At 55.8% G+C, this 10,368-nt stretch overlaps 1 protein-coding gene and 1 long non-coding RNA gene across 7 annotated transcripts in view; one reads left to right on the forward strand and one right to left on the reverse strand.

Moving 5' to 3' along the window:
• Gsdma (gasdermin A) overlaps window positions 1-7,341 on the forward strand; it is an 8,711-nt gene extending 1,370 nt beyond the window's left edge. The window contains exons 3-12 of one of the 5 annotated variants that reach the window (XM_033763030.1): window positions 1-206; window positions 2,216-2,381; window positions 2,746-2,842; window positions 3,237-3,284; window positions 3,790-3,816; window positions 4,270-4,290; window positions 4,731-4,885; window positions 5,339-5,453; window positions 6,092-6,165; window positions 6,775-7,341. The exon at window positions 1-206 is cut by the window's left edge and continues 13 nt beyond it. In XM_033763030.1, the coding sequence (XP_033618921.1) occupies window positions 1-206; window positions 2,216-2,381; window positions 2,746-2,842; window positions 3,237-3,284; window positions 3,790-3,816; window positions 4,270-4,290; window positions 4,731-4,885; window positions 5,339-5,453; window positions 6,092-6,165; window positions 6,775-7,017 (1,152 nt within the window). In that variant the 3' untranslated portion in view covers window positions 7,018-7,341. The other 4 variants (XM_010620014.3, XM_033763028.1, XM_010620016.2 and 1 more) reach the window with 4 other exon arrangements.
• LOC109117906 lies at window positions 4,259-10,358 on the reverse strand. Of its 2 annotated transcripts, XR_002025212.2 has the most exons (4): window positions 10,086-10,358; window positions 8,620-8,775; window positions 6,494-6,801; window positions 4,259-4,756 (listed from the first exon to the last, which is right to left on the reverse strand). It is a non-coding gene; the product is annotated as an uncharacterized LOC109117906 (long non-coding RNA). The 2 variants fall into 2 exon arrangements; XR_002025211.2 differs by lacking the exon at window positions 8,620-8,775.
• Between the last annotated feature and the right edge of the window lie 10 nt (window positions 10,359-10,368).

The raw sequence follows: 10,368 nt of genomic DNA on the forward strand, positions 1-10,368 counted from the left end.
AGCCCGCCCTCCTCTCCCTCCGCAGACCCCACGGACGCGGGGAGCTTTGGCTTTAAGAACATGCTGGACGCGCGCCTGGAGGGAGAGGTGGACGTGCCCAGGACGGTGAAGGTCAAGGGCGCCGCCGGGCTGTCGTGGAACAGCACCCTGGAGGTCCAGACCCTCAGTGTGGCCCCCAAGGCCCTGGAGTCGCTGCACAAGGAGAGGTGAGCGAGGCCCAGGGGACGGAGGGGGCGTGGACGGGCGCCTGGGCCTCAGGGACCCACCCGGAAGATGCCCCTCAGACAGGTGTGCACCCGGGCCATTTCCTAACCGGGCCTCCCCGTCTGTCCACCCACTCCCTCCAGCACCACTTCCCACGGTCACACACACGGAGTACCTGGGAGTTCACTGTGCCTGCGATGTGACCTGGGAACACCCACATCACTTAGAACCTCAGTTTTCTCCCTGCAGAATGATGGGAGGGTCGGGTGTGGCGCACGCCTGTCATCCCAGCACTCAGAAGGCTGAGGCAGGAGGATCTCCAGGAGTTTGAGGCCAGCTTGGGCTACATAGTGAGACCCTGTCTCAAAAGAAAAGGAATGGGGGGCTGGATCATAATTCCTAAGCTTCTTTCCACGCCAAGACCGTGAGGTACTCTGCAAAGGGGAGGGTCTGTCTAGCTGCTTCCTATGGAACCTGCAGAGCGTGCTGCCCCCATAAGCTAAGCCTGCCGCCTGCCACACACACTGAAGGCCCTGGGCCATCGCCCCTCAGCTCGGTGGGGCCAGGCAGGCTGACACTGGGCACTTCTCATATTTGACTTGACAGGGGAACTGACTTTTAAGATGTTAAGCAGTGGTTAAAAGAAGGAGGCGGTGGGCCGGGGATTTGGCTCAGTGATGCCACCGCCTGCCTCACAAGCACCAGGTCCTGAGTTCAATCCCCAGTACCAAAAAAAAAAAGGAGAAGGAGGTGATGACTGATGGTGGGGTGGGCGGCTGGGGTACGGGAAAGTCACGGAGTAAACCCTGGCCAAGCGCTATGTACTGGGCTGCACCTAAGACTCTCTGTCCACGCACACTGTGATCTGAGTGTGAAAAGCTAAAGTGCAACAGTAAGTAAAACCCAAGGCCAAAGCCCGTGAGGGGGCGCACACCTGCCATCCCAGCACTGGGGAGGCCGGGCCCGCGGTTGGCTGAGGAGCCCAAGCTGCAGGCGGGGGACACCCACGGGATCCGCAGAGGGGCCCAACAGGACCCCTGGAGGAAGTGCACTGAGGAAGCGGGTAGGGTTTGGATCAGGCAGACCCTGGACGCGGTCACCATCGTTCAGAGATGGAAAACGAGGCCGAAGAGCCGTGAGAACCAGAGCCGGACAGATGCAGGGCCTGTTGCCAATGGCAACAGAACAGACTCGCCTTGGTGGTGACAGCAGGGCAAGAAGGAAGACTTAGTCAACGTGGCTCTGAGTTTTGACCCAGGTTGCGACACGGATGACAAATGAAAGGCGGCGGGTGGCGGGTGGCAAACAGGAAGCAGCAAGGACCCGTGGGGAAGGACTGTGGGTCCCTTGAGGACGCTGTGAGCTTGCGGTCCTGCTCTGGCGTCAGCCGGGACTGTCCGGAGGTGGCCGGAAGTTGGGGCAGAGATATTTGCCAATAAGGGGAAGGAAAGAAATAGGGCGGCAGAGCCGGGTATGGTGGCGCCCGCCTATAATCCCAGCACTTGGGAAGCTGAGGCAGGAGGATCGCTGTGATTTCAAAGCCAGCCTGGGCTATATAATGAGTGAGTTCAAGACCAGCCTGAGTTGCACAGCAAGACCCTGTCTCTACAAAAAGAAAGAAAGAAAGAAAAAAAAAGAAATAAAGTGGTACATTGAGGGTCAGAAAGTGAACTGGTTAGGGCCAGGGGTGTGTTTAGGGAGGAGCTGCTGGAGAGGAACAGGACTTCATGGCAGGAGGGGGTGAGAGGTGGAAAGAAGGAATCCCAGAAGAGAGGGCGCAGAGACCAGGGGGAAAAGCCGCCAGCCCAGGCTCAGGGAGAGGGGAGAAGGAAGCAACAGGAGCCTCGCGATCGCCCCGTTTATCTCAGAGCCCCACAGGGACGCATCATCATCCTGCTGTACAGATGCGGCCCCAGCCCCCACCGGGACATCCGGCTGGGGTGGGCACGCAGGGTGGGCGGGGATCGGAGGGCTTGCGCAGGGTCTGAGCGGCCCCTCCGGCTCGGCGCAGGAAGCTGGCCGCCGACCACCCGTTCCTGAAGGAGATGCGGGAGCGCGGCGAGAACCTGTACGTGGTGATGGAGGTGGTGGAGACCGTGCAGGAGGTCACCCTGGAGAGGGCCGGCAAGGCCGAGGGCTGCTTCTCCCTCCCGTTCTTCGCCCCGCTGGGGCTGCAGGTTCGGTGCTCAGCCACGGCCCAGACAACCCAGGCCGGGCAACTCCCGATCAGGGTTTCACGCCTCTGTCTGGGGAGGGGCGCTCTGGCGTCCCGGGGAGGTGAGGTGGGACAGATGGCACAGGAAGAAGGAACCGGAGGTGACACACGGCGGGGAGGAGGAGCAGGTCTGCCCGGTTCCCTTCCCTCAGCTCGTTAGAGCACATCGTCGTTGCTGGCAAGAGTGGCAGGGCTCGAAGCAGAAAGCAAGCCGAGGGTTCCCAACTTCCTGTCGCTGCCCCCGCAGGCTGTCGGGCCTGGCCCTCCCTGGCCCCCACGTCTCATAGGAGGGTCTCTGCAGACTCACAAATCTTTGTCTCTCCTAGGGATCCGTCAACCACAAGGAGGCCGTCACCATCCCCAAGGGCTGCGTCCTGGCCTTTCGCGTGAGGCAGCTGCTGATCTCTGGCCGAGATGAGTGGGGTGAGAGAGACCGGCGCCCCCCGCATGGGGTGACCCGCCCCTGGGCTGAGCCACCCTCTTTCTTTTCTCCCATACCGGGGATCAAGCTCAGGACCTTGTGAGGCAGGCGGGGTGCCACTGAGCTACATCCCCGGCCGCAAGGTGCCCTGTGGTAATGTTGGAACAGGCCCAAGAATGTACGAGTCGTGCGCTGCAGGGACAGAGCTGCAGGGGCAGGCGGGCGCTGGGTGGGGGCCTCGCTTGGTGGGGGCCCTGGGGAGCTGGGGCAGGTGGACACCGTCACCAGCTGGGGTGCCGCAGAGGGTGGCCTCAGAAGGGGCATCCGTTCCGGCCTGGCCTGGAGCCTGGAGCCAGAGGCCCAGCAGCTGCTGACCCCGCTCTGCCTGTGTTCCAGACATTCCGCACCTGTCCAGCGACGGCTCGCAGACCTTCCCCGCTGGAGGTAAAATCACTGTCCCCACGGCCCCACCCGCGCCATCTGCTGAAACCCCGCTGGCCGAGTTCCCCCAGGACTCCCACTTTTGTTTTCCAAGTCCCTAAGAACAGCCACCCTCGACTTCAGGAGAGACAGACAGAGACCCAGAAATATTGCCCAAGAGGGTCAGAGAAAGAGACAGGCAGGACAGCCGCAAGCAGAAAGAAGGGGCAGAAACAGTGTCCCCAACTTGTGGGGGTGGCAGCGTGAACGGCAGCGCCGGGTACTTTCACAGTGATCACGGGGGAAGCTGCCGTGACCACAACCTTAGTCACCAAGGCAGAAACACCAGGCGCGGTGGTGGGTCTCTGTCATCTCAGCACTCAGGAGGCTGAGGCAGGGGGAGCGCAGTGAGTTCGAGGCCAGCCTGGGCTCCATAGCGAGACCCGGCCTCAAAACACAAAACAAAACACAACGAAAGGAAGCAGAAATCAGTTCCACGCTGACGGATGTGTGTTATTTCTGTCTTCAGAAAAGCCGGGAGAAGAGAAGTTCACGCGTAAGTGTTCCTTTCCCTCCTCGTGTGACTTTGTTGACTCCGGTTTAAGACTCCGGTCCTCTCCTTCCTCCTGCGTGGGGCAGCGGGAAAGGTGGCACAGCAGGTCCAGGCAAACAGCGGCTCCCAACACGTGGCAGGACTGCCGTGGCTTAGGAAAAAGCAGCCCAAGGGGGAGATCCTGGGACAAGAGGTCCGGGTGGCCGGATGGGCCTTTGTCCCCAGGGGCTGTGCTGGCTGTCACCTGTGCCCCGCCCTCGTGCCACTCCGCCAGCTGCCACTGCATCACCTCAATCCGGGTGCCTCTTGCCCAATTAGTTCCTATCTCATTCCATTCCCACCTCCCAGAAGTAGAGCAAGCTGTGCGACAGCTGGGCCTGTCGTATCCCAGTCCCCGGGGTACCCGCCACCCTGAAGGGCGGCTTCTCATGGCTCTTTTCTTTCTTATTTTTTCAGTTATCCAGGCATCTGATGTCGGTGAGCAACTCTGTGACTTTCTCCTAAGACTTTGGCACAAAAGTGGTGGGAGGTAGAGGAAGGTGGAGGGAAAGGACAGAAGGGCTGGGTCACAGGTCTGGGCATCGGTACCACTCCGGCCATGTGGAGCGACACATCCCTAGGGTGCCGCTTCCATTGAGGGCCAGCTGTGGGTCACTCCGGCCCTGGGTCCCGGCCTTCACACCAAAGTCATCTTTGTCAACTGATGCATGAGAAGGGCACAGACATCTTCCCTCTCAACTTTTAGCTGGAGATTCTGATGCTGAAGCTGGGTGTGGTGGCAATGCCAGTGATCCCAGAGCTCGGGAGGCTGAGGCAGGAGGACCATCTCCCGTTTAAGGCTGGGGGCAGGGCCCTGAGGAGGCAAGTGGAGGCTCTTGAGGGTGATGGGCTGGTTGTTACCTCTCGTGTCACCTTAGGGGAGGTGCATGAGGACTTCACGACCCTGAAAGAAGAGGTCCAGAGAGAGACCCAAGAGGTGGGCAGGCTGAGCCAGTCGGGGCAGGGCTCTCTGCTCAGCTCCCTCAGCAATCTGCTCGGTAAGAAGAAGGAGCTGCAGGACCTCGAGTTGGAGGTGAGTTTCCAAGTCCCCATGGAGCTGGGAGGCTGGGGACAAGGGAGTCCCCCTGGCAGCGAGGTATGAGAGTTGATAGTGGACACCTGCCCCAAAGCGGGCCCCTCTGCCCGCTGGGTGCCCCAGCAAAGCGTTCCCTGAGGTGCCTGCTTCCTCTGACGGGCAGAGGTGGGCAGCCCTCCAGAAGGGAGAAAGAACCTTTCCAGAGTCCTAATACTACCAAAAGGACCTAATACTACAAAAAGAAACAGGCCAGCGCACGTCTGTCATCCCAGCACTCGGGAGGCTGAGGCAGGAGGATCACTGGGAGTTCGAGGCCAGCCTGGGCTACATAGTGAGACCTTGTCTCAAAAATAAAAAGTAAAAGAGAGAAATAGGATGGAGTTGCCACTTGTTGAGGGACTCATGTTAGCCCTTTACCCGTGGCATTTTAAAGACCTATTTCCCCCACAGCTTGAAGGGGCGCTAGAGAAGGGCCACGAAGTGATGCTGGAGGTGCTCCCGAAGGACATCCTGCTGTCAAAGGAGTCCATGGGTGCCATCCTCTATTTTCTTGGAGCCCTCACAGGTCAGTGGGGAACAGGGTCTATACTTCTCCAACAGAGGAATGGATCACCTGTGTGAATTCCCAGTGGATGAATGGGTGAATGCCACATCAATTCTACTGCAGTGAAGTTTACATTAAAACCTGACGCGGTGGCGCACTCCTGTAATCCCAGCACCGGGGAGGCTGAGGCAGGAGCATCGCCACAAGTTCGAGGCCAGCCTGGACTCCCTAGCAAGACCCTGTCTCAAAAAGCAAACAGAACAATTAAAAGTAAAACTGGTCCTACTCCTAATAAGGGTTCGCTTAGTCACACTGAGTGGCCTGAGAAGCCAGCCTCGCTGAACGGTTGGGAAAGAACCCTCGATGTGTCCGCACGTCTTCCGCCCTTCCCCGTGTGGTCAAGCTCCGGCTCTCTACACGGAGCCCAGCGCTTAGCTTTGTGCCCCTGAGGAGGCTGCGCTCCAGGGCCAGGACCGGAGGGCCTGAGCTGAGATTCCACGCCGCCTCCCCTCCTCCCTAGACTGCAAGGCCCCTCTCACAGGGCCCAGTGAGGGGATGGGTGGACCGTGGGTGCGTCGGGGACCCACAAGCGCCGCCCCCAGACTGTGGCGTCCCCTCCACTAGCAACACCCGGGTCTCTTTCTGCTTTCTATCTCCAGTGCTAAGTGAAGCCCAACAGAAGCTTCTGGTGAAATCCATGGAGAAAAAGGTCCTCCCGGTGCAGCTGAAGCTGGTGAGAAAGAGCAGAAGATGCGGGGAGAGCTGGGGAGGGGAGCAGCTAGGACCATGGGGGAGGACGTGGATGTGGCCTGGTGGCGCCCGCTGTCCCAGAGCGGGCTGCACCACCCCGGGAGCTCACCCCCCCTGCTCCTTCTCCACATTTCCTTCTTTGCATGATTTCACACAACAGGGCGTGCAAGGGTGGATTTCTCTTAATCCGGGGTCATCAGCTTGCTCTTGGGAGACAAGACAGAAAACTCTAGCTTTGCTAATTCCCAATGCCTCCGAGTCTGCCTTGATTTGTTCCCTTGTAAAATAGGGTTAAGAACAAGCGTACTCACCAGTAATCCCGGCACTTGGGAGGCTGAGGCAGGAGGATGACTGCAAGTTGAAGGCCAGCTTGGGCCACATAGTGAGTTCAAGGCCAGCTGGACTGTGTAGCAAGACTCTAGAGGGATGGATGGATCGATGGGCGGATAGATGGAGAGATGGCTCCGTAGCTCGTTGTGTAGGGCTGCTGAGAGTCAGTAAGGAGTGGGGAGATAGCCTGATCCATATGCGTCAGGAAGAGAAGAGAGAGCCCTCCAGTTCTTTCTTTTCACGCTGCCTCGGTTCCTTGCAGGTGGAAAGCACGCTGGAGCAGAATTTCCTGCAGGACAAAGAGGGTGTTTTCCCCCTGCGCCCTGAGCTTCTCTCCGCCCTTGGGGAAGAGGAACTGACGCTCACGGAAGCCCTCGTGGGGCTCAGCGGCCTGGAAGTGCAGCGATTCGGCCCACAGTACACGTGGGACCCCGACACCCTGCCCCGGCTCTGCGCCCTTTACGCCAGCCTCTCCCTGCTCCGGCTCCTGGCCGGGTCCCCCTAGTGTCCCTCCTCCGCCTGCTCCACGCCGGGACCTTAGCCTGAGATCCTGGCGGGTCACCCACAATAACCAACTCCCGTCGCCTCCGTCTCCCCACCCTGTGAACCCATCGGGGATGTGAAATCCTGTAGGAGTAGAAGCGCTCGGCCTTTGAATTACGAGCTATTTTGGCAAAACTGGAGAGGAAAAAAAAAAAGAGACAGATTAATTTAATATCCTAATCTTTTCCACTTCTTCTTCTATAAAGCAAGCATGAGGGCCGTGGATTTAGTTCAGTGATGACGTGCCTGTCTCACAAATTGTGCAAAAATAAATAAACTATAAAAACAAGCATTAGAGGAATGAATGGAAAATATTATGTCAATCTTTTCTTTTAATCCGGTACCAGGGATGGAACTCAGGACTTTACCCTTGCCAGGCAGGTGCAGCACCCTGAGCTACATCCTCGGCCCTGTTGTGTCGATCTTAGAATGACATAGCATTCCCTGTGTTTCTTCAGTGAATTTATCACATGGAAATTCTTACTTGGGCCAAAAAAAAAAAAGGAATAGACGCGCTCTCAGAACCTGTAGATCATCTGACCAGGATACCACAGAAGAAAACTGCTCAGGAGCTACTGGGTATAGGATCTGGAATCCAGATTCTAAAGCAGGAAGGTATCAGAGCTGCTGTCTGCAGAGCCTTTGGCATCTTCTCCCCCTGGGCTGAAGGGTTGGGGAGAGAATGAGCTAGAGACAGAGATACAGGGCAAAATCCAAACAAAAAGAAGACCATTTTCAAGTCTGTTGGGTATAAAATGCAGAGAAGTCACTTTTTTTGGTACCAGGGATCAAACTCAGGCCCTTGCATTTATAAGCCAGGTGGTGAAACCACTGAGCTAAATCCCTGGCCCCAGATAAGCCTTTTTTTAAAAAGGATTGTAGAATAAGATTATTTTTTTTTTTTTTTTTTTTTTTTTTTTTTTTTTGAGTCAGGGTCTCACTATGTAACCCAGGCTGGCCTTGAACTCCTAGCAGTTGTCCTGCCTCAGCCTCCCAAGTGCTGGGATTACAGGTGTGTGCCACATGCCTCAGTTTTGTTTTTGTTTTAATTGTAATATTATCTTCTTTTGCTTCTTCATCTTCTACCCTCAATTCGGGAAGATTATGGGAAAACGTAGCGTGGGTTGGCTTGGCGTGTAGACCTGCTAATATGTGTGTTGCAAATCTCATCAAATGCCTGGGTTTGTAGCACACTCTTCTACCGAGAACTTGGTTTGAACATCCAATTGCTTTTCTATAGGTGGAAAAATTTCTCCAAGGCTTTTGGCTCCTGGCTTCAGTTCTTGCGCCTCCTGAGCCACCCCCAGCCCGGGCTCACTCCCCAGGAATTCACGGCCTACTGAAGGCTTTGGGCTGGCTCAGCCTCCCGTCCTGGCACCTTCCAAGGCCTCCCTGCATTGCTCATGGACGGCCGGGGCTGCTCTGGTGACTTGCTTGTTTTGCTACTCTGATATAAACTCCATAAACAGATGAGCTAACACCCTAACCATCCAGACCAACGACTCTTCCCATTGCTAAGTACAAACAAAGCTCTCTAGCTTCTACCTTTCCCACTCGCCCTCACCTCTGGCTGCAGACATTCGCGGTGAAGACACTTCCAGTTTATTCCCCAGATTTGTCAGCCCAGCCAGGTCGGGGCGAGCAGTTAGGGAGGTTTCCCAAAACTGGAGCCCACACTTTTCCATTTGGCGAGTGGTTGCTTAATGCAGGGGATGATTTGCTGCCATAGTACAAAAAGAAGGGTATAAAGACACGTAGAATATCGTGTGTGATATATATATATATATATAATCTCACAAAGGAGAATGTGTCAAAACAAATGTTCTGCCCTTTAAGTCCTTCCCTAGGGCATGACCGTGCCTCCAAGGTCTAAATCTCAGGATTTCCATTTATGGAAGAGATCAAGTTTCCAAGACAGAGTAAATTTTTTGTTTTGTATTTTAAGAACCTTTCTTTACCTACCCTGGGGAATCACTGGGAAGTTGCCTTTTTTTTTTTTTTTTTTTTAACTGAGGATTGAACTCAGGGCCTCCAGTCGTTGTTGGATTTTGTTTGTTTGTTTGTTTGTTTGGTTTTGTTTGTTTTTTGAAGACATGGTTGTGCCAAGTTGCCCAGCCTGGACTCAAACTTGCAATCCTCCTGCCTCAGCCTCCCAGACAGCTGGGATTCTAGGAGTGTGTTACTCTGCCCAGCTCAGGGAAGTCATCTGCAACTGAGTAGGCGGAGTTTCTGGTTCAGTTTCCTGTCCCTTATGTAAACTACCATTGGTGGTAACCTTTGTTGGGAACCATTACCTTCCTCCCCATTTAAGTGTTGGTCCGGATGTAACAGGAATCTATACAGCCTCGCCAGTAGGGGCTCCCCCCGCAGCTTTCCTCTGTCCTCCCACTACACTGCAGCCCAGGGCACAACCCTTATCCATACCGTGGCTTATGAGTTATGAGTTATGAGGCATCTCTACCTTTGCCAAGTGCTAGCTAGCCTTGGGCTGTAGATTCCCCGGTTTTATTTATTTTATTTTGTTTTTATAAGACAGGGTCTCACTCTGTAGGCCAGGCTAGCCTTGAACTCACTATGTAGCCCAAGCTGGCCTCGAACTCACAGTAATCCTCCTGCCTCGGCCTCCTTAGTGCTACAATGACAGGTGTGCACCCTTGTTTTTATTAAACTGCAGTGACTGTATACAAACGCTTTCTTCCCCGTCCATGCTCCCAGGATGCTGACATATTATGCCTCATTCTCAGCGTTAAACTAAAATCTAACAACTTCGAAAGTCCAAAGGGATGCCATGGCGTTCTTCCTACTTTGCAGTTCCGTTTGTTTTAAACCCAAAAGCCTGGCTCCCGGTCCCTCCTCCTCGGTCCTTTCTTCCCCCGCACTGGGTGCACCGGGCAGCAGTTGAGCGCGAGCCAGGTGGATCTTGAGACCCACTCGGGGGCAAATGGGATGAACTTGGGTACAAAACCTGCCCGGCAACTTGTAACGTCACTCCCTCCGCGCTCGGATAGGTCCTCCCCACTCCAAACTCACCGGTGTGCTCTTAGAGTTCGTGGCAGCCCAGGTTGGAGTCTGAGGGACCTCTCGTGGACATTCGCAGAAATGTACCCAAGGGAAAGATAAAGGGAAAGCGCCACACTTTAAACCCTTCAAAAGAAAGCCCCACAGGTGCTTACAGACTCCTCCCAGCTCGAAGATCCGCCTCCACCCTGCAGCTCGGCTGTTGATTTCTTTCCCCTTTTTGACTCGGCCGGCGGCCCGCCCGGCCTGGCGTTTCCCAGAAGGCCCCGCGCTGGGAAGGGGGTTGCTGCTGCTC

This window comes from Fukomys damarensis, unplaced genomic scaffold, assembly GCF_012274545.1.
Source record: "Fukomys damarensis isolate Sample0158 unplaced genomic scaffold, DMR_v1.0_HiC HiC_scaffold_13, whole genome shotgun sequence".
NCBI lineage: Eukaryota > Metazoa > Chordata > Mammalia > Rodentia > Bathyergidae > Fukomys > Fukomys damarensis.